We start from the raw sequence: 24,262 nt of genomic DNA on the forward strand, positions 1-24,262 counted from the left end.
CTGACATTTAAAATCTGTCTCTGGGCAGCCTGCGTGAGGCAGAGCCACTGGTGGGTCCCAGACCCCACAGTCTCTTGATCGCTGTGAGTGAGAAGACCTGCACTGGCAGGAGACCCTTTACTTCTGCTTTGAATAGCAGCAGAACAGCTGCCTCAGCATCAAAGTTGTTTTCAGAGAGCAAATTGGCTTCCAGGTGCAGATACAATTGCCTGCCTGTTAATTTTCAGGTACTGTGGCATTTCCACTGACAGCAGCTTTATGATACTGAGGGAGTATGGAGAGGATGCTGAGCACATGCACCACTCAGAGCACCAAAGGTTAGCCCTGGAAGGTGGGTAGAGCAGTATCATTTTGCAATCCATTAAACTGTTTTAACTTAGTTGGATTTGTTTCACTTGCATACGGTGTTGTGTTGAAGCCAAGATGACCATTTGATCAGGTAAAGATCTAGGACAGTAGTTTTGAGCTTTCTCATCGCTGAAGAAACTTAATGTGACAGCCCAGATCCTAGAAAATCTCGCAAGAAAATCAGGAGTAGCAACAGCCACTGCTACAGCAGTAAAAACCATCTTGAAGCTGAATGAAACAAAAAAACCACAGCGTTGACTGGATATGTTTTTACATTATCATTCACTTCAGAGATAAAATCTGCTCTTTTGAAACCTCGACATTTATGGAATCTATATATACCAAGAGTTTGAGAAGTAGCTGTGTAGATGGCTCAGCACGCTTTCCCCTCAAGCACTGGTTTAACTCACTAAACCTAGAAAAGTTGCTTCTTTCATAGCACTTAGCTCTTCTAAAATTGCTTGTGTTACAATTTGCTATAAATTTCAAGTGTTAAAGGTTTTTGTGTGTAAATGCAGTTTATTGTATGACACAACAGGACATGGAAAATCTTTTTGTGCAGCAGTATGATACTAACATTTTACTAACAGCTCTTTCAGTAGTGATGCCACATAAATTGTGACCCAAGTTACTTTAAGAGACATTATTTGAGTGGCAAGGACATCTGTTGTATACCACCACCATGAAAAGTTCTTGAAGAAAAAGCTATTACTCCTTTGCTGATGACATTGGAAGTCAAGTTCCTAATCTTCTAGAAAGAATGAAGCATAGTCTGTTAAAGATACTGAAGGTGTCACTGGAATTTCTCTGTTCACTGGAATTTCATGGCCGTTTTTTCCCCCACCTATTTAATATTCCAGGGTTGTTTCCTTTCATAGATAATTTTATGACTGATGATTCCTGTTTGCATTTGGCCTTTGGATTAATTGAAACTAAAAGTAGTTAATTTCTTCTTATATAGATAGTTGCAATATCTGTATTTTAATTTAAAAATAAGCAAAACAGTCTTGAAGCCTATTAAGGTTTGTAGCAATGCTGATAGGAGGAGATGCATGCCAGTAGGCTTTTTCTTCAAACAGAAGCAGCTACAGGAGTGTTAGGAGTGAAAGGAGCTCTGGATGTCTTGTCTGCACTAACGATCTTGCTGGCCCATGCTGGGAACTGCGCTTGGACTACTGGTATGTCGGTGGAGACAAACACCAGACTGTCTTTTCTGTCTTTACCCATTGGAAACAGGCTTTTGGGAATGGTGGCACACACCTGTTCCCAGGTTAAACAGTGAATGGAAGGAAAGCAGTTCAGGAATTAGTCTAGTCTAGCCTTAATTGAGGAGAAATTACATTTTCTTCTTCATTTTCCTTTAATTAAACGAATTATGAAAACAGTATGTTTTAGATTGTGGTTGTGGGAACAGGAACATGCTGTTTCACTGCGAGTAATTTTTGTTACTCTAAATGCATCAACTGTGTGGGATGTACTAGTAAAATTAATTTCCTGGAAGGTATAATGATACACAGATACAATTTACCTAAGTTAGCATAGGAAATAATGATTCTGCAACAGGATCAGAACTCACATTTCTTCGGAATTTTTTATCCAGTATGACCATGAGCAGTCTAAGCCAATTCTGTGTGGAAGAGCACATAATATTTCTAAAGTGTTTTGTGTCCAGAATATACATTGTAAAGAGATTAATACTATGTAACTACTTTTATTTCAGGCACTGTTTAATCAACCATTAGTAATATAACAAAATAGTGGTGAGATGTAAACAACAGAGGAGGGAACTTCCTTCTCTGAGAGACACCAAGGTTTTCAGTAGTCCTGGATACCTGGTATTAGTATAAAGAAGTGTTTGTATCAATTGAGATCTGAGATGGCTGCAGTGTGTTCAATGAGCCATAGCAGAAAGAACGGTAACTTACAGAACACATTTTTATTTCTCTAGAAAGACTCAATATGCAACAATGGAAAGAATACATACATAAGCAGAGTACGATACAACACAATTAGAGTAGAAGACTATGGCTATCCCAAAGTAGCTAAAATCAGCTTCTCAATATCACATTCATTTTGTCCACGTAGAATCCTAAAATAACCATTTTCTCCCCAAGATTTTCCCCAGGAATTTGCAGCAATCTAAAGAAAAACAAAGAGGAAAAAAATATCAATTTTAATTTTAAAGTAGTATTAAAAAATGCAAGCTGTAAAATGCAAAATGAATCTTTTGTGTTAGTTTCCATTTTAAGAAACAGAGTTTCTCAGATTTGGTGCACTGAGAATAGGAATGCATCTTTTTCCGATTTCTAATAATTTGTTCCTTTTTGTTTTAATCAAAATTTCAGTTCCAAAACCAGGGTTAATAAAGACAGACTACTATTTCTACAAAGCAGTTTGATAAATTGAAGCAGAAATCATTAGATAATTGAACTATTGGCTGGAGAAAGTGGTCATTGAAAGAACAGTGGTCAAAATTCCAATTACAACTAATCTGTAAAGAGAGACCCAAGATACAAAAAATCTGACTTTTAATAAATTAGGTTTTGTTCAGGTAGCTATTGACATATTGAGCATTTTAGTTTCTAATGTAGACAGTAGAAGTTTTGTCCTAGATGTCAGTGAAACTACCCACCATAAGCCTTGCCATCGGCTATGTAAACTCCAAATTACCTTCTACTGAACACAGGACTAATGAGATGAGCTGTTAATCATAATCAAAGTGATAAAATCTGACTTACTTTAGATGGCTGAAAGCCAATGTTTAATTTTTTTTTTTTTTTCTGATAGCTGGACAGCATTTGCCAATGTTGTTTGAACAGGTAACTTGTCTTTTCCAAATGTTTTAGCAAATAATATTGGTTACCTTTATTGAGTTTCATTTACAGGTATCAAAAAGAACTGAGACTTCATGCGAAATTTTAATAATATTTGAGAAATTCAACAAGATTTGAGACAGAAAAGACAATGTAGGAAAGAACACACTGATATAGGTGGGAGATCGGATGAAACCGGCTTTGAAATTGAGGTAGAAGATGCTATAGTTCAAGGGTCAGCATGATAAAAGTCTCCAGAAAGGGAACAGAATTATGGAGCAGACTTTAAGGTGAAGGGAAAAAATAGACAGAGTGAATGAAAGGAAAGAAGTTGGTTTTATCTGTTGTAGAGATTTTTTTTTTTTCTGCTAAGGATTCACTTACCCAGAACTTCTGTTTCTGTCCATTTCTGTCAGCTAATTCTCCCCATCTGTTACAAGAGATGGCACTAGTGAGACCTTTGATGCATATGTTCACATTTTGTAGCTTTAAACAAGCAACCAGAGAAGACAAGTTTTCCTTAGTTTGTTGTCCTAATACCAGTGTCAGAACAGTAGGCATTTCCATGTTTAAATAACGAACTCTGATGATGATGAAAATGAAGATAAGTATCCTGCTAGACACAAACCAAATTGCCATTAGGGGCTACAAAAACTTAACACCAATGTAGTTTTAGTTTGTCATTGCAAAAACCTGTTTGCATTGACAGAATCTCTCTGGAGAGCTTGCCAGCTGAACTGAACTGAACTGCGTAGGAGTATTGAAATTTATGTGAACACATTTCTTCAATTCAGATGAAGATCCCTAGGAACATTTTTGTTAAAGATCTCATCCAACACCTTTACAAAAATAGCTGGTGAGCTGGGACTGAAAATGTTCCCAGTTTTTCTCAGCTCAGATTAAATTGCTGACAACCTAATCTGCACAGTGTGGGGAATGACCTGTAAATTTACTTGGTGTTTCTTTGATGTCTTTGAGAACGTGCTAATTGTTGTGGCAATATTCACTAAACGACACAAGAGGTTGTCCCTACCTGTCAGGTGATAGGACTTTAATAATTGTGTAGTTGTATCTGAACTGCACAGTGCTCTGGGTTGTTAAGCCTTACTTTGTATACATATATGGGACAGACGAAGTTCCAAGGCCATCACAGAATCATAAATAGTCTGGGTTGGAAGAGACCTTTAAAGGCTATCTAGTCCAACCTCTCTGCAGTGAGTAGGGACATCTTTGGCTAGATCAGGTTGCTCAGAACCCTGTCCAACCTGACCTGGCGTGTTTCCAGGGATGGGACTTCTACCACCTCTCTGGGCAGCCTGTTCCAGTGTTTCGCCACTCTCTTTGTAAAAAATTTCTTCCTTATATCCAATTTAAATCTTCCCTGTTTTAGTTTAAAACCATTACTCCTTGTCCTATCACAACAGGCCCTGCTAAATAGATTGCCCCCATCTTTCTTATAGGCCTATACTGAAAGACCATAATAAGGTCTCCTTGCAGCCTTCTCTTCTCTAAGCTGGACAAATCAAACTCTCTCAGCCTTTATTCATAGGAGAGGTGCTCCAGCCCCCTTATCATCTTTGTGGCACTCCCCTGGACCTGCTCCAAGAGGTCCATGTCCTTCTTGTGCTGAGGACTCCAGAGCTCGATACAATACTGCAGGTGGGGTCTCACCAGAGCAGAGAAGAGGGGGACAATCACCTCCCTTGACCTGCTGGCCATGCTTCTTTTGATGCAGCCCAGGATACAGTTGACCCCTGGACTGCAAGTGCACATTGCTGGCTCATGTCCAGCTTTTCCTCCACCAGTACCCTAAGTCCTTCTGGGCATGTCTTCTCTCAGTCCCTTCATCCCCCAGCCTGTATTGACACTGAGGATTACCCTAACCCAGGTGCAGGACCTTGCACTTGACCTTGTTGAACCTCATGAGGTTCACATGGGCCCACCTCTCCAGCCCGTTAAGGTCCCTCCCATCCCTCAAGCGTGTCAACCACACCACTCAACTTGATGTCATCTGCAAACTTGCTGAGGGTGCACTTGATCCCACCATCTATGCCACTGATGAAGATGTTAAACAACACTAGTCCCAGTACAGACACCTGATGGATGACACTTATCACTGATCTCCATCTGGACATTGAGCCATTGACCACTACCCTCTGGATGCAACCATCCAGCCAGTTCCTCATCCACCAAAGAGTCCACTCAAATATATCCAAAATTCAACCTGAGAAGCCCCATGAACCTTAACTCTGAAGGTGGCTCTGCTTTGAGCTGGGGGAATTAAACTAGTGACCTTCAAAGATCCCTTCTAATCTAAAGTATTCAGTGATCTAATCAACTCAATCCAAGATGGCTCTGCCAAGTTAGGGCGCAGAGAGTTGGACCAAACAACTTCTAGCCTCAGCTAGTTTATACTTCTATGAACTATTACATTTTGTATTCATTGTATAGATTTTGTGTAACAGTTAAATAAGTAAGTATACTAATAGATTGTAATGGGTGATTTTGCCAATTTTTTTAATGGCTGCAGTCTAAAGAGCAGGTAATAAGGTTGATTTACTGTTTACTGGTCAAAACCAGTCTTGAAGTTAGTGACTGAATCAGGAACAGGAGTTAGCAAAAAAGATGGAACAGAGTGTCATCTCTGGCATTTACTGGCAGCCACTGCGGCATGAGGTCCTAGGCCTGTTTACCAAGCCTTTCCTAAAACTTGGCACAGTTTGTTCAAGCTTGTTCCAAAGACTTGCTGAGATTCACCAGTTCTCATTTCTCCTAGGCTAATGCACTTCTCAGTCTGAAAAATCACTCAGCTATAATAGAAACAACTGTTGTTTTGTGAATCACGCTTTTTATATATATTGTTCAGTGATGCAGCATTCGTAGCCACATGCCAGTTTGATTCGACATCTTGCCTCTGGGAATGAATGCCAGCTCCATCAAGAGCATTTCTGGGGATTTCTTGGCTCATTCATACTAACATACCTTCTAAAGAGGAAGCAATTCTTTCAAATCCTCCTAAGTGGAAAGTGTTTCCACAGTATTATCTTTAGGAAAGGAGGACATATTTTCTAGATTTCCCAGCGTAAGTACTGCACTTGATGTTTGCAATTTCTCTTCTTCCCTTTTCCTGCTGATAAAGTTATACTTCAGTAGTTTTCATTATCTCAGCCTTACCTATTGAATAAATTCATTCTGCATTGTATTCCTTAGTTGCACCTATCAAACATGTTATGACATCCAAGCACAGCTTCTGCTTTAAACTGAATTTAATTTTAGATTCCACAGAAAAAACAAGTCTCTAAATATCCTCTCTGTTGCTAACCAGGCATCTGAGCACGAATTTTCTGAGTTATAATTAAATATACAATATCAATAAATAATATTAGATTCAGCTTGAATTTTAACTGCCATTTTACTTGCTGCTGTAAATACTACTCCTTGAAATATTAAGAATGACTGAGAGGAGTTTGTTAAAATTATCAGATAATGTTTAGTAATCTGAAAATTAATTTAGACGAAATGTTGCCTTCGAAAACTCTTAGCCATCCACTAGGCTGAATGGAAACTGGATGACATCTTATTTCAACAATTCAGAAAACAGTCTTGTTTTCTGAGTTCAAGTCCTGTATGTTCTCCTACATAGATGGGACTCTGTACAAATGTCTTTTCCTGAATCTGGGTAATCTTTGGAATTTTACTTCTTTATTTATTTCATATTTTTAAATAGACATTAGTTGCATAAGTTTATTCACTAATAAATTAAAAAGGAGCACTTATGGAAGAAGACACTATGGGAGTAAAAAGTAACATGGTATATTATTGATAGCAACTGTGGAAAGTGATAGCATTCCAGATCATTTTCCCTGGAGTAGCAGCTCAGAGAAAATGTTGATTGGTCCCTTCAAATCTTCAAAAACAAAATTAAAAAAAATTTGAGTAATTAAAAGTATAGTGCTGAAAGAGCTATATAAGCCTTTGCGGTTTAAAAGTAAACTTCGTAACACCCACTTCTGTCCCAGAAAAGTGAAAGATCTGTACAGATCTTGAAAGATACCAGTAGTACAAGGATATTGTTGATCAGCACAAATTTTTACTTTGAGTATACTGTAGAAAAATAGAATACATAATAGTTCCTTTACAATATTTTCAAAACCACAATTAATACAGTGTACTACTCCTTTACTAGTCTATTCTGAGATTTAAGGAGTACATTGACATTATTATCCCTAATGTAAATGTTAACTTCAGAACTGGAATAAGAATTTGTCTTTTTCCTGAGAGTAAAACACTGGGATTTAGTTCAAGATTAAGATATCTAAATGCATGTGTCCCACAGTAGCAAACAGTATATTGGGATCCTTTCACTTGCCTAAATGCCGTCTCTAGGGCTATTTAAGATGCCTCAGGTTGCCTGAGACTTCCACATGTTTCTAGCAGAGATGACAGAGGACCTATGAGACATCCATGTCCTTTTGCAGACACAGCCAAGTGGGAAGCTCTTCCCAGTTCTTATAGCACCAAATATTTGTGTGGAGGCAACTAACAGATCCATGAGCACTTCTCGCTGAGTTGCCCTCCAGTCTCCAATGATTTTGTTGACTAGATCACCATCTCTGAGATGAGAATTTGGGTATCTAGCACATCACACCTGCCTGAATCTCAAATTGAATCCCAAGATAATTAATTGCCTACTGAAGCATGAGATGAGCAAAGGAGAAGACTGGAAATTATTAGGAAATATACAGTGAATAAAGTGTTCAAATGGGAACCAGCAGAATGTATCAGCTTTCAGAACTACACAACTGTAACAAATGATTTCAGAATAAATGGTGAGGGTAATTAAGACATTACAGACTGAAGGACTTACGTTCTGTCTGTCTTAAACCATCAGGGATAAAATCAAAGAATTTAAAGAAGAGGGTAAAACTATCATAACGAACAGCATGGAAATTAGAGTTTTGATATATACCAATCTTTCACAAAATAGCACAAAATCACAGATGCTACAGTTTGGTTGAACAATATTAAACCAGGAATGTATTGTGCTAAAAATGTTGGTAAACTAATCTGGGGTACATTTTATGTTCCCTCATGGCTCGGAGCAAGAGCTGGTTTAGGCATCAACAGATTGGAAGGGAAAATGACACTTCAGTTAATTTTTCCCGTAAAAGAGCAGCACCTGGGAATCTTAATCATGGAACAGAACCCCTTTGTGCTAGGCATTGTAAGTGAAAATGATTTAGTAGAAGAGTAAATCCTCTTGCCATTATCTGCTTTCAGAAAGTAATCTTTAAAGAAAAGAAATAGGAATCCATTCATGAATCTGAGAGGTATCAATATTTTGACTATAAGTTAAAATCAATGGGAAATAATAAATGGTTGTCATTGTTTCATAGGAAACCATGGCACTTTCAGAGTTGTTAGCTGACATAATTTCTTTAATACAGTCAATATTGTATCTCCTCCTATGGTTCTTTTTCTTTCCCTGACGGTTCTTGCTCCTGAGATCCTGTAGTTCATGTAGCCAATGCAGTAATTACCATTTTTTTTCCTGAAGTGGACCTATCCAAACTAAGTGTTCCTAACTAATGACATCCCAGCCTTGTTGAAGGTAATCGGAGATTTCCAGTGTCTCCATGGAAGCCAAGGCCTTGGAAAATAACAGATGTGACAGAAAGCAGCAAAGTAGACGTGGAGTCTGCTTTAGGTATGTTAACAACATTAGAAAGAAAACCTAAGCAGCTGGGATTGGCAAGACCATGCATGTTTTGAATAAAGAATTACACAGTGTATGACTGGAGCGCTACACTAAATTTGATAAGTCACTACTAGGAATAAAAAGAGCAACAGTAACAGGTATTTGTGTGACAAATTGAGAAAAGAATAAGTCAAAATATATAGACACTAATAACCTAGATGTGTCTAGGGCTCAAGTGCCAAGCAGAAAGAGAAAACTAGGTGTCATATATTAGTCTATAGATAGAATAGGGGGAAGAAGTCCAGGAAAGAAAACATCAAGAAAAAATATCCCAACAATGAAGTAATTTAACTCCCAGTGGAATTAGTTCCCAAACGAAAATGACAGAGACTTTAAAAGTGAGCTGACACATTCTTGGACAACACCCATTAGAGAACAACATTACATTTTCTGGAGGATGACCAAAGTAATCTAACAGCACTTTTTTGTCTCTTGCATTTGTTATTATTCCAGCTTGATATTTACTCCAAATGAGTGACATTTCAAAAGCAAACAGATGCTGGACCTCATTACTCACAGAGACAGGGAATCTATTAGGGTTATTTTTGCAAAGCTTTAAAGCACTAATGTCCCTCCTTTGGCATTTTTAGGAAAAGCTTTCAACCTTACACCCTCCAAAATTTCCGTTTTTAATAAGAAAAAGAACAGATTTTAAGGAATGATTAAGGAGGTCTGCCTATCAATAACCAAAATTACCTTTTAAAGGGAGTTTTCTTCTCTCTGACAAAAATACTTAGCTTTTCCAAAAGAAACCATCATAATCTTCAATCAAAAATAACCTTGAATAAAAAGAAGTAATTTCGCCAAGCTGCATTCAGTCCTCTTCAGGAGAAAAAGTAAGCAAATTTCCATTTACTCAAGGGAAACCAGCTTCAACTGACTCTGTAAAGAGAATTCTGGCACTCTTTCAGATAAAAGGATGAGTACTTGTGTGCTGCTATAAAAGGATTTTCATAATTTTGTGACCAGTTTTATATAGTAGAGGTACCTTAGCTGTCCTTATCAGTAATAACTTTCCTGTGATATGAACTCTGCAGGAGTAAACACTGAATGCACAACACTACCTGACAGTTAAAAAATAGAACATGGAGACTGTTTCAGTACTCTTCCACAGAATGGAAATTGGCTTTGTTTGAAGATTTCCTAGTTTTTCTTTAAGAAACTGTATCACTACAATGAAGATGGGCTTCACAAGAAAAGTATAAAGAAAATTTTCAGGAAAAAACGGTAGTTGGTAACTAAATATCATTGAATAAAAGTGTAAAAAGCTGGAAATACAACCTAACGCAAGAAAAAGGATTATCAGCAATGGCTTCAAAACTGAAGTGCTTTGTTGGAGAACAGAAACTAGATTCTATCGTGCTGACGCTCAGCTTTGTAGGTAACATGTTCTTAACAGCAAATACAGCAGAGACGTCTGAAGAGTGTGCTAAATAATATTACACAAACTTACTCCTTTAGACTGAAGATGTCAACTAAAAAAAATAAGGCCTTAAGCGTGAAGAAGAATGACAAGTCTCAGATCTGAAGCTATTAATTCCTGCAGATCTGTTGATGTTAGTGGAAGTCAGTGCTTTGCATTAACTGAGGAGTTAAACTGTTTACTGAACACCAGTGGTCTAGGAATCAGCATTCTGAATCATCCTTCTAACTTCTACCAATCAACAATTTATATCTAGAACAGACTTTTCTCACATACTGACAGTCCCATCTACCTAACAAAAATACACGAATGGCAAAATACACTTTTAATTCACTCCTGCAAATTTTTTTCAACCACTGCAACTCACAGTTGCAGTTTCTGAGTTATACAGTTTGTAGGTTGAATGTTGGATTGGCTGACATCAGTGGCAAAACTCCCAGATTTTCAATATAGAGCTAAGATTTGGCTGTGGTTGGTTGGTTGGTTTGTTTTTTTTTTGTAATGGCTCTTCCCTGTCTTTCTGGAATGGGGGTGCATTGAAGGTAGGATTGTGTCACGTCCTATCTTCACAGACAGAAGCAACGTTAAAAAAAACAGCATATAGAGAGGATGTCTAAGGGAAACATATATATTCTGGTTTTAAGGTTATGGTTTTTACTCACATTTTGCTTTGTCATTTTATTCCTAATTTTCTTGTTTTTTTCAAATATTCTCATTTCTGTTAACTGCTGCATTCACAAGAATCTTCAGGCCAAGTAAGAAAACTAGAAAACCTTATATAACCTCCAATACAACCGCAACATAAACTTAGAATGGACTATTTCAGTTGCAAGGGAGTTACAAGATCATCTAGTCCAACTGCCTGACAAATTCAGGGCTGACCAAAAGTTAACACACGTTGTTAAGGACATTGTCCAAACGCCTCTGAAACACTGACAGGCTTGGGGCATTGATCGCCTCTCTAGGAAGCCTCTTCCAGTGTCTGACCACCCCCTCGGTAAAGAAACGCTTCCTAATGTCCAGTCCAGACCTCCCCTGGTGCAGCTTTGAACCGCTCCCACACGTCCTGTCACTAGGTACCGGGGAGCAGAGATCAGCACCTCCCTCTCCACTTCTCCTGCTCAGGAAGCTGTAGAGAGCAAGAAGGTTGCCCCTCGGCCTCTTTTTCTGCAAACTAGACAAGCCCAAAGTCCTCAGCCGCTCCTCACAGGACAGGCCTTCCAGCTCTGTCACCAGCTTTTTTGCCCTCCCCTGGACACATTAAAGGACCTTCACATCCTTCTTAAATTGTGGAGCCCAGCACTGCACACAGCACTCAAGGTGAGGTCACACCAACACTGGATACAATAGGATAATCACCTCTTTTGACTGGGAACTGAGACATTTGGACTAGGAAAAGAACTGCTTTCTACTATCAAGAGAGAGGGATACCTCCTGAAGACAATTCATCCCACCTAAGTGCTGACCACAATCAGTTTTAACAAACTGGACTCATTTCTCTCTGTAGTACTATGTTTTCTACTTAGGCATTGTGCATTTGCTGTTAGTATACTGGCCAAACAAATGATAAAAACTCTTGGGTAAAAATATTGTCTTCCCATAGGCAACAGGATACAAAGATTACTCAGTCCCTCTCATCTTGACCTGGTTTATTTTAATACTGAAGTTCTGCTTTCATAAAAGGCTCACAGTACCTCCTTCTCCAGACAAACAGAGAGTGAGACAGAAATACACAGTGTCTAAAAATTTTCGTCTCACTTTCTTCCCTGGAGTTGGTCACATAACTGTCATAATGCTACCAGACAAAAAAGGTATAACTATTGCAGGTTAGGTCTTATTTTTAGTACTGTAACACAAAATCCTAGCACCTGTCAATCAGACAAAAGTTTAGTTCTTAATCTTTTATTAATAAGAAGAAGATTAGGGTCATTGACTAGTTTTCTCTGCGAGACAAAACTTCTTAGAAAGTGGTTGCTGGAATTTGAAACTACTGTTTTGCCTGGACTTTTCAGCATGAGAGATGACTCAAATTATCAGTGAGTCAATAGTTAAATCATTTGCAGAAATCTACTGCAGTGAATTATATGGGAGACAGTCTCATGGATTTAACTGCATGAATCCTCAGACACTGTGTATCTTTTCCTCATGTTCTTCTATTGTATTTCTCTTTGTTGTAATGTATTTTGGGGTGTTGCTCTTTAATTTTTAATTTTTAAACTACAATATCTGATGTTGATTGTCTGACAAGAACAAAATAGATTTTTTTCCCCCATGAAAGAAAAAGGGAAGTCAACCCAAGGTTTCCAAACCCAGGAAGAAAATGGTTTGGGTCGTGACTTTTGGTGATTTAAGATGTTGCTTGTTTGTAGTTATTCTGAGTCTAAACGCGAGCGAGGACAAGTAAATAGAAAAATTAAGAGAAAAACAGTGTCTTCAAAGCCAGAACCTGAGATGCCACTAACAGGAGTCACTGGTATCTTTTTAAGCCTTTGGACTTTGCACAAGTGAGTCATTTAATTGTGTATTAAATCTTAGAGTGCAGTTGCTTTTTCTGTCTATACCCTCAACACTAAAACACAAGTTTTTGACTCACATGTCAATTTTATCTCCATTAATTTGGCTTTTTGTGTTAAGAAACATTAAACCAATGTTTTTCAAGGCCATATATGTTTCAATGCCATTTAATTTGCTGCAGTATTGAATTTGAAGCTTCCAGTGAATCATTGATGAAAACGGAAGAAAAATGTATTTCTGGTTAACGTACACCTCTCGATGTCCTCTTATGAAAGTCCTTTGTCATTTTGAGCACTTACCAAACTTCTGAAAATCTATCTTGTTCATGAAAAAGTATCTAAGGCTTTTAATAAAATTGTTCTTGTCCCCTCCAAGCCTTAATGTGACACTCCATAGATTTGATTGTAGCCAAAGACTTGGGCTTTTGGGGCCTTTTATGAACTTTTCAGTGTCAGGGGATCAGCAGATACTGCTTTTTGAGTGAAGATACGGATCAGATATTGCATCTTGGCACTGATAATGAAGTGATGCAGAGGAAAGAGTCTGAGAGAAGATTTGTCTGAACAGGCTGCAAATATTAATGATGGATACTTTACTTCACTGTGCCTGACTTTGGAAAGAAAATATAAGTTTGAACTAGAAACAGGGCTCTTTAAGCCAATGTACTTCCTCTACGCTGAAAAGACTTTGGCATCTTTACACCATTAACAAATCTGCTTCATGTCTTCTTTCACTATGGACACTATATTTCTCTTCTGTAGTCTTTTCCTTGGTGGAACTAAGAAAGCCAGAAGAGTAGAAGGAAAAGAAGACTAAAAAAAAAAAAGACGCATCAATTTTACAGAGAATCTTATATAGAACAGACTTGACAGGTTTGTTCAACAACTCTAGCTCAAATGTATAGATCTGAGAGATAAATCTCCTACCAAGTTCATCTTTGATGTGAATTTATTATTAAGAGATCTTGAGATAAATATGATAATTTCACATGTTGCTTTTCAGTTATTCTTAACATTCTTTCTTTTCAGTCTTCTTAAAATAAGAATGCAGATGAAAAAGTGAAAATTACCAAAATTTGCTCAATTAGTCTTCCTTAGTCCCACTTACTTTTTGCAGTTACTATTTGCAGTTTCATTGTGTCTGTTTAGCTTTTTTTCATTCTGGTGTCATTAAGAGTTGTAATTGTACATGTATATATACACGTAGATCCATGTATGTGTGTGTGTATATATGCACAAACATATATATGCAAGACATTCTGAAGATACTATCTTACTGGAAATATTATGTACCAGTCAGTCATTTTGTTTTTAAGATACTTTATGATGCCATTACAAGTGGGATCCCTCTAGTCTGACCTAGACATTTTAATGTTAGCTGTGTAAGTCTAATGTTACCCCACAGGTTCTTTTATAGTCAGCAAAGAGAAGTAAGATCCACAAAACAATTCAACTCGCCTTAAGACAGATACGAGCAGATGATTAGCCATGGAAGATAAAGGGAACACTGGCTGCCTAGCAGAGACATAGGAATCTAGCTTTCACACATCAAAACTTAGCTGTTATGAATCCCAGTCTCCATTACTCACTTTTCTGCTTACTTCCCTGTGTCTGGAATACAGACACAGAAACTGTTTCACCTATTCTACTCTCTCTAAATGTCAGTGGTGTCAGTCCATCCTTCCTTCAGATTGATGAAAGCCCTATTCACTGTCCATGGAGACCATGATCAAACCCAAATGTTCTGCTACCCACAATGCCCTCTGCCTGGCTGTTCCGCATTTTCCTCTCCTGCTTCCATGCTCTTCTGTCTTTTCCCATTCTCTCCCTGAGCATGAGGTCACACAGTACCTCACTGGAGACAGAGTTATGGTCCTATCAGAGCTGATTTTATAAATAAGAAGCTTTCAAATGATAGAAAATAATTAGCAATTTCAAGTTGCAGAACAAAAGAAGCCAGTCAATGCATTTACAACCCTTATGAGCCAATGATCAATTAGTCAGTTTTTATGTGCATTTCTGGTTTTGTACAAATGGCTTTTGCAAGCTTCACCAACATGTATTTCCATTTTATGATTCGATCACCTTGTATATTGCACACTTCATGGACCATTTAAGGCATTCTCAAATATGTTTCTGAGAGATTATAAATATCAATTCAATATGGTCACTCATTATTATAGCTTCCTTTTACTAATATTGAATCTTTTTTACAGAAGGGGTTATAAATAAAAAATCAGATGACAATAAACATCAACATACACAAAACTGCATTTTTTACCCTATGTGCCAGCATGTCTCTGCTCCGTTTTCTCTCTCCAGGAACAATCTCAGCTAAGCAGAATGCAAATAATCATCAATATTTTTATTTGAAGTCCAACTTTAATGAGATTCTTGTGAGGTTTTTTATTTAGGTCAAGGAGTTTGCATTATCCTTTGCTCAAAATAACCCCACCCAAGCTATATGTGAGTGGCAAAGAACTTTTACCTGGGTGACATATTTTACATTAAAATTAATGAATATGATATGAAAAAGTGATAGCTTAATCCTGAAGACATTAAAATCTCTACAAAAAGTGGTTTAGACTTCATGGTGCAGAATCATGTTTTATGACTGGATTTACCATTGCTAGAAACTCAAATTCAGCTTGCCTTGGGCTCAAACAGCCTACAACTTGTCAAACTTGAATTCAACTTTTACAGTTAAACACCTCTGCAAATATTTTTATGGCGTAATCTTGGCGGTCAGAACACTTAGGCATTAGTCAATGAAAGGATGGGTAATTCTTGATATTGTTGGATCCATTCGATGCTTCAGCAATGCTCAATGAAAGCTACTAAGTAGATGCATTTGCCACATATTGAACTCTGAATCAGGCTGAAGTTTCTTAAATATCATTGCCTTCAGTTTTCTTCTTTTTCCTTCACTTTTCATGTCCTTCTTCAGTATATCGGACCACTTGGCTTTCCTCCTATTCATTTTTTTGCACTGACCATTCAATACAATCCTCTGCAGGGAGCTGCTGATGTCAGTTTTTTGCTCCTTGCCTAAGGGCTGCTACGTTTTACTTGCACAGCCTATCAGTGCCCATTTAAATCAGCATCCATTTCAGCACGTTAATAGCCCTCCTCCTCTCTCCCTTCTCAGCCAGCATGTTGTCCCCCTGTGCCATTCTGGCTTAATCACTCACCTCAGTAGATTATTTAGCATATATTTGGGGCAGCGTGTCTGAGGGAATAGCTGTCATCACCTTACCTTGCACCAAGCATTGTTCCTAGCCCTCCCAACACCTGCACTCACAGCCTCACAACAGCCTATCCCTGCACTGAGGTATTCAAATTGCATTGGAAATTTTACTCTCTAATTTTATTGGTTTCTCATGGCCCTTCATTTATACCTTGGATACATACACATAAACTGATACATACTGTGCTGTCCTTCATAAACATCTTTTCCTAATTCAGTCCTCCATTTTTCCATGCTAAATTCCAGTTTTTCTCTTTCATTTCTTCACAACATTCACTGTAAGGCATACTTCATAAATTTTTCCTTCACTAGTCTAAGCCAATAATTTTTGCAAAATTATAGGATCAAGAATGATCTTCATAAGCCTCCTGCTTCTCTCTGCTGCTGTGCCACTATCAGGCAAGCTTTTGTATTTCATAGCCAGCAGTTTCCACAACCATAAGCATTTCCATGTCCTTTACAAGGATATCATAGAATCATAGAATATTTTGTGCTGGATGTGACCTTTAAAGGCCATCTCGTCCAAACTCCCTGCAATAAGCAGGGACATCTTAGATCAGCCTGCTCAGAGCCTGGTTCAACCTGACCTAGAATGTTTCCAGGGATGGGGCTTCTACCACCTCTCTGGGCAGCCTGTTCCAGTGTTTCACCACCCTCATTCTAAAAAATTTATTCCTTATATCTAGTCTAAATCTACCCTCCTTTAGTTTAAAACCATCACTCCTTGTCTATCACAACAGGCCCTGCTAAAAAGATTTCCCCCCTCTTTCTTACAGACTCCCTGTAAGTACTGAAAGGCCACAATAAAGTCTCCCCAGAGCCTTCTCTTCTCCAGGTTTGTTATCTCCGCTAAAATCACAAATACAAAATGTGCTTTATTTCGTGACTTTCTTGAACTACATGTTGAAGATACTCTCAGTAATCTTCCTAGCACAGGCCTGAATCATTGTTTATTTGGTATTCTAGAACAGGTATAAAATATTTGTTAGAGACTCTCTGGTCATTTCTCTGTGTAACTACTCACTCAGTGATTTAAGAAATTAATCCTTGCATATTCCCTCCATGTCAAAGAATAAAGCCTTGTGGTGTGTTCTGTGATTCAAGTGCATGCATTATTAGATACTTGTCATCTTAATATCGTGGCACTGGTCTATGTTTGAGGGGAAATCCACTAGTGTTTTATACAGATTCGTCTGCAGCCATTTCAGTCCTGAGTGTGTATTCCTTGTGCATCGCAAATAAAATCAGTCATATTCCAGCAGCAATTGATTTCTACTTGGGGTATAGAAAGCTCAGACTGCTCTGCCAGTAAGCTGTGCTTGTTAATTACGAAGCCACTGGCAATTTTTATTTCCATTTGCATTCTACTTTGTGGCATGCTTGGAGGAAATTGTGTCGGTTTTGTTCGTAACTTGATGTGTACATGGAATATTTGTGAATACTCAGCAAAACATTTTATTCTATAAAACATTATATCTGAAGTTTTAGAGCAAATGTTAGAGTGGATTAAAAAACGGTGGGTCTATACCTTTTTCCAATGCTCTTTAAAATTCTCTGAACATGAAAATGAAACCACAACAATCTTGTGTTGGGAGGTAACAGTGCTCCACCTCTGACAGTGAAATTTCTGAGTTTCAAACTGGCTATTGATATTTTACTACATTAATGACTGGCAGAGAAAAAGAGTAAAAGAATGTGCTTTACTCACCCAAGGAGTTTGACTGAATGAGTTCTCCATTTAGATCCTGCTCTCTGGGAGTGTCTATAGATTCCCTCTTTGTAAAGGAAAAAATCTTCATACACTTTCATTATAGCTAAAAAACAGTAGAAAATATCAGAACAGTCAGAAAATATTGCTTCTATTCTTGTTTGCTCCTTGCATTTTACCAGTGAGATTTTTGTTGTGTGTTGGACCACCTAAGTGTACTTTGTAATTACACTAAATTTGCTGATTGCTCCGAAGTTCCCTGCTTGAGTGAACTGAGGGAAATATTCCAACTGAGTTCTCTCAAAGGTCTCTTGTCAAGTTAATTGTATTTCCCTGTCATGGAAACTCCCTATCATGGACTTCTTCCAATACAGTAAGAGGAAATATTGCCTCATGTAGGCTTACAGAAGTTTTCTCGATTCCAGTGAAATCCAATTCAATAAAATGAATCTCCTCGAGGAGATTCCTCAGTTCTGACAAGCATCTGCATATTCGAGAACAGTATTTGACAGAGAACGTATATCCTGTGAAATATGGTGGAGTGATATGTGTATCTTTTTCTGAAGTTCCGCTAGAGTTCATTAGTACATAACAACCTCCTTATGGAAAACTAGATTGCGTGTATATATGTTCATCCTGACTTTCAGCTAAAAAAGAAACACTTTGTGTCCATAAAAGTGTAAGGCCAAAGAGCTGATGAACTGGAAATTTTGTGCAAGAAAATGAAGATTACAATTTGCATTTTATGTCTATTCATTATTTCCTAGGAATATCATTGACTTGTTTTTTAAGGAAAATATTTGGGGTTTCTTTTGTACATTTTTTCTTGCACCTTAGTACCATTTGCTTTTCTATATGATGGGCTACCATATTCAGAGAAATTAAAATATTTTCCAGGTCTATATTACCTTTAGGTTCCAGTGAATCAAAAGCACTAAATAAAGCTTAACTCTAACTTACTTTTAGCTTATGATTTTAACAGTCTTAGATTGCCACACAGCTTGGAACACAAGAATTAGTGAGATACAGTTTCCTAAGGTCTTGCACCTTAAAGTATGAGTTTCACTGACAATTTTTATGTGGTTGGAGCATATATAACATATGTGCCTGTTACATATCTGCGGTATCCAGTAAGGTGAGCTCATGATACAGTTTCTTCTGTCTGGCTCACTTTCAAATTTCTTTTTCCTACCTGAAGATTTTCATAAACCTGAAGGAAATTAACTGTCTTTACAATTGCTTGGCCTCTATCATACTTGGCTAAAACCAGAAAACATTCACAAATTTTAGGGATTGAAAGAGAACAGCTCAAAACATGGTCAAATGAGCCTATTTGCCTAGGAAACCTGGCTAAAAATAGACTTTGCTAATGAGGTCACTCACATAAAAAAATGTATGCAGATAGCAACACATGGGGAATAAGTAGCCATGATGCTACACCTAGGTGGCAAGTCGGGGGGAGAGCTATATCAGTAAAATCAGAAAAAAATTAAATGCTTATGTTGAATAATGTTACAGCTTCTGCTGATCTGCCTGCAGAATCAGAGCTTACACATATTGACAAGTGGAAAATAGCACAAACTTTATTCTTGGTTTCTAGCTGCAAGCTCAGGACTCCATTAGAGCTCTCTGCAAAAGGTTTCCTCCCTCCCTCTGCCCCCAGGCTCGTCAGTGTATAGCGGTAGGAGTTTGATTCCTGCGGATGTCCCTGTACAACTATGTGAAATACCAGCTGATGAGGTTTCTGAGCTGCAGAGGAGCCTGTGGAGGGAGAGCTTTAAAGCGGTACAAAGGAATAGAAAGGGGAAAGAAGAATCTCGCTGGCCCTAGTCCAGGTGAGGGTGTCAGAGGAGAAGGGGATGAGTCATCAAAAAAGTTACTGTAGAGGCTTCCCTGGATCTTGTTTTGATACCTGGCCAAAGGGAGGCTAAGAAACAGGCGTGAGTGCAAGGACTGCAAAATTCACTTCTCCCACGGGAAGTCTGAGGTTGGAAGATTTCATCTATCATCAGGCTGAGACAGGAGAAAGTAGTTTCATTTCTAAATCACATTGTTCTTTGAAATTAAGGTCCACACGTTCAGTTTCAGAAAACAGTTTATTCTTTAGCAGCAACTCTAAATTAAACACACGTTCTTGGCTCTGTGAAGAAACATCATACCTAAATTATTTCCACTGAAATGAAATAGAAAATTTTTAAGTGTGTTTCCAGAACAACTTTAGTCTACAAAAGAGAATTGTATCCATGATTACATACTATATTTATATTTAGAGTGTGTATGTATGTATGTATGTATATATTCGTGTGTATAAATATATATGTATATGTAAATATATATCTTTACATATATATACATCTATATGTATATACCCTGCAGTCAGGAGATAAATAATGGTACAATCTTTGGAGTTAAGGGAGCTGGGTGCATGAACTGTCATGTGAACAGAGAGAGGATAACTCAAAATTAAGCACCGAGATATTTTTATTTATTCGGTGACTTTGTCCTGATATGGACTGTGACTTGGACAGGATGAGATGGTCACAGCCAACTTTGTTCCCTCCCACATAGAACAGACATTATGTTTTCCAAAATGAATGGATTAATTATTGATGAATCAGAAGAGGTATTAGTTTTCATAAGATCGACTGTAACTCATGCATGAGCTACCTTGGTCATGCTGAGCTGTCAGATCTATGCATATAAATTCAGCAGATTATAAGATTAATTACACTACAGATCCCTCTGCCTAAAATTCTTAAATAAGAATTTGTGTCTCTAAGATATTGATAAGACATTAATAAGAATTTTTTTCTCGAAGACACAAAAAAATAAAGGTAGTTGCTACAAAAGGAAAGTGAAGCACTGTACTTTAATGTAGCCTAGTGCTTTCTCCAGATCTTTTTCTTGTGTCACCTAGTTAAATATTCCTTTTTTTCCAAGATCATGCTAGAGAAAATTTTAAGTTTTGTAGGGTCAAAATTTTGATGTATTGCCAGCAGCTTTTCTTTTGATTGAGATTGGCTACTGTGACAGAAAGGATTATTTTCCTATGTCAGCACTATACCTATCAGAGTATTTCCTAAAGTGCATTTAAAAAAAAGATGAATGGGCAATATTAGCTTGTTTTCAAAGCACTAATGAAACTTTACTATGTTTATCTGAAAATGGATTTTAAAAAAACCTATTTTTCATCATTTACGTCTGAAAGTGCTAATTTCTCAGTTCCTGTACCATACTAAACAATGAAGTATGTCAGAGATAAATTGTCATTCAAACTTGAAAGCTGCATAACAGTAAGTTTTTGACTACATACCTGCACCTACTGTTTCACAATTGTAAAAACCCCCATATTTTTCTTAACTATGAATATGCCCAAAAATCCAAGTACATTCATCATCAATCAGGATGACTTTCTACATCAAGATCTTGAAAGGATCTTGAATGCTTTCCAGCTATTAAACATTACTTGATGCATTAGATAAGGCTCGGCATAAGCACTTTGTTAAGTTCTTGAAGAATGACAAGTGAATGAATAATGGAAGAATCTCTTTCAGTAGCTGAAGATCATTTGCAGGATGTTTTGGGAAAAAAAAAAAAAATGGTATGGTTTTAAAATTAGAATTATGCCCTGATTGCATTTGTAGTACAGAATTATAGAGGAGAGAGTCAGTGACAAATTATTGGGTCATAACTTTGACTCATTTAAAAATCTCATTAAAGCAAAAAAAAAAGGGAAGTGATTTCACTCAGCGACATAAACTCCTGATTATATACTCTTCTTTAGATCTTGATTTTTCTGCGTACAGCATTACCTTAATCTGATACAGACATTTTCTCTGAAAAGTCATTGACATTTCAAAAAATTGTATGAATTATTGAGTGGTTAAACCTAAAAAAATAGCTGAATATAGATTATTTTATGTGGAAGATTTAATACTGACAGATTAATCCAGCAAACTCTGTATACCTGGACTACAAATGCGATATCAGAGGTCTGAAATTTTATTTTGAGGATTGTTATTTTTTCGTTTTCTTAAAACCAGTGGAAATTACTGTGTTCACTTCTTGATCAAATACAGTATGAGAAAGATTATTTTCTTTGAGCAAACTTGGGCAGAACAAAAAAGACTGATAATATTGATCTTATTAAGTCTGAGCTTCAGATTAATTGCGACTGCCCACATAAAGAGCTTTAAGAAGTAATTTCAACTCCATGATGCACTGAAATGAATTAAATCTAATAATTAAAACCATTTCAATAATAAATTGGAGGTTATGATAATTCATTATATAATTGAGGGTAGTTGAAATTCAGAAGTCCCCTGAAGTAAAATGCTTTCAGTTTGCATCAGCTGTTCATCTAAGAGAGGTGGACATCCTGCACTATGACCTTCCCCAGTCACCCCAAACCCCACAACTCTCAACCTCCCCGGTTACACTGGCCTGGGGTGTGAGCAGGAGCTTGCATTTTCAGGTGCTGCCAGCAGCATCCATGACTGCAAACAGACAGTATTCAGGCTGAACAACTCTTTTGCAGTCCCTCACTCCCTGCTGAGTCTCTTTATTTCTCTAAGAAGTCAGGGATCTTTGTTGCAGGGTTCAGCAGGAAAAAACCTGATAGCCCTCTACAACCAACAAGAGTGTTTGGGCTCTGAAAGGGTAAACTCTGGGAGTATTCCAGCAGTGAATGATTTGCTGGAAGGCCCATATACTGCAGCATGGCCTTCAGAGGAGAGCAGGCTTGGAGGGTTGGCCTCAGCCGGTGGGGGAATCGATCCCAGCTATAGAGAGCAGAACTTTGCTAACATTTAACTACTCCTGCACAGTTGCAAATCACTATTTCATCAATGAGCAAAGAACTGTCATGGGGAAAAGGCACATTTCCAGCACACAGATTTTGCACAAATTTTCAACAAATCCAGCTCAAGGTCATTTTACTGATGCAGTGTAGCTGCCTTTGGGGGGACTACTGGCCCACCAAACATCCCTGGATGAACTACAGTGCATATGTCTGTTTTATTCGCTGTGGAATGCACTTTCTGTTTTCTAATATTTTGATACAGGGACATTGCACACTTTACTTATTTCAATAATAATATTATCATCTTCCAGACTTACTGTACCTTGTACTGGTCCTTTGTCCATGATTTCTTTCATTATATCAGTTTCCTGAGGGGAGGTGAGAACAGAAGCAGGGAGGGAAAGGAAGATAATAAATTCTATTAAACAAAATTAAAACTCATACTAATTTATCATTGTCACCACATCTATGTATATGTGGTATAAATGTACCATTGTACTTGTATTTCTGCTACAGAATATTTGATTTACCAAACGAACAAAACCTACAGAAACATGTTTAAGAAGCACTGACGCACAGTTGTGACTGCACACTTTCGTTTCTGTCTCTAATTTCTATAGGACCACAAAGCAGCAGCTTCAAAGAGATGGTGTAAAACTGAGAAACCATAAAGAATTTAAACTCTTCTGAAAATACAAGGGTAATATAAAGGAAAATTCACAGCTCCAGTCTTCAAGTAAAGTGAAGTGAACATGTTTCCATAGGCCAGATAATTTTCAAGCACCAAAGGAGAAAACTGGGTAAGATGATGGGTGAACAGCATGAACTTACTTTTGAGGAGACCCTGTAGTGAGAGGCACACCGGTATAATCGATTGGATTCTTCTAATGCATTGGGACATGGCCCATTTGTATAGTTTTTCCCATATTCACTTGATACATAACAGTGATTTGCACCTGATGGTTCCAGGTGATCATTCCAAAATGATGGATAACAAGCATAGGATACAACCCTGTTCAGATATCAAGAAAAAGAAGTTGATAAGAAGCTTACTTGCTTAAACATTTTTGTAGTTTTATTTCAAGCTTTTAACTATTTTATAACAGTTGTATTTCAAAAAAATGTACAGAGTCCCTCATTCTTCAAAAGTGTGAATGTCTCATATCTTCAACTGGAAGGTGTTTGCTTCAATTCATATGCATGAAGTTTATGATTAAGTTTTAGTTGCACTAATCCTCTCCCCACTCTTCTCCAAAGAGAGGTAGGGTGGAAAATGTGTTTCAACACTTGTCACCTAGTACATTCATCTCATTAGTGATGCATGAAAGTTCACACTGAATAAGATCAATAAATTACCAATGTTGACAACAGGATCCATTTAGCAAAAATGGCTTGTGAAATGGGCATATTTGCAGCAGAAAATTTTTAAGGTAGATGAACCATTTTCTAGTTTTATCTACATTTCCTACAGGAACACTGTTGAAAAGCTACAGGTCATTTTATTTCTTTTAGCTAAAAAGTCTCTGACCTTCCATTTTTCTGACAATATAAAGGGAACATTTTCTCACATTTTGGTGAATATTTGTCAAGATAAAAATTCCCATATTAATTTTTTAGAGGTTTAGGTACAAATAATTGGTGGCCTGTTGAC

General features: G+C 37.5%; 1 protein-coding gene across 1 annotated transcript in view; it reads right to left on the reverse strand.

The window, feature by feature from the left end:
* Positions 1-2,376: 2,376 nt before the first annotated feature.
* The window catches only part of TINAG (tubulointerstitial nephritis antigen), a 42,976-nt gene continuing 21,090 nt past the window's right edge, over positions 2,377-24,262 (reverse strand). The window contains exons 7-11 of the mRNA XM_009957143.2: positions 23,443-23,623; positions 22,934-22,979; positions 17,811-17,916; positions 3,546-3,591; positions 2,377-2,487 (exon numbers count right to left, since the gene is read on the reverse strand). Of these exons, the coding sequence (XP_009955445.2) occupies positions 2,377-2,487; positions 3,546-3,591; positions 17,811-17,916; positions 22,934-22,979; positions 23,443-23,623 (490 nt within the window). The remainder of the gene's footprint in view (positions 2,488-3,545; positions 3,592-17,810; positions 17,917-22,933; positions 22,980-23,442; positions 23,624-24,262) is intronic.

The sequence above is a fragment of the Leptosomus discolor genome, chromosome 2 (genome assembly GCF_034619465.1).
Source record: "Leptosomus discolor isolate bLepDis1 chromosome 2, bLepDis1.hap2, whole genome shotgun sequence".
NCBI classification, from domain to species: Eukaryota; Metazoa; Chordata; class Aves; order Leptosomiformes; family Leptosomidae; genus Leptosomus; species Leptosomus discolor.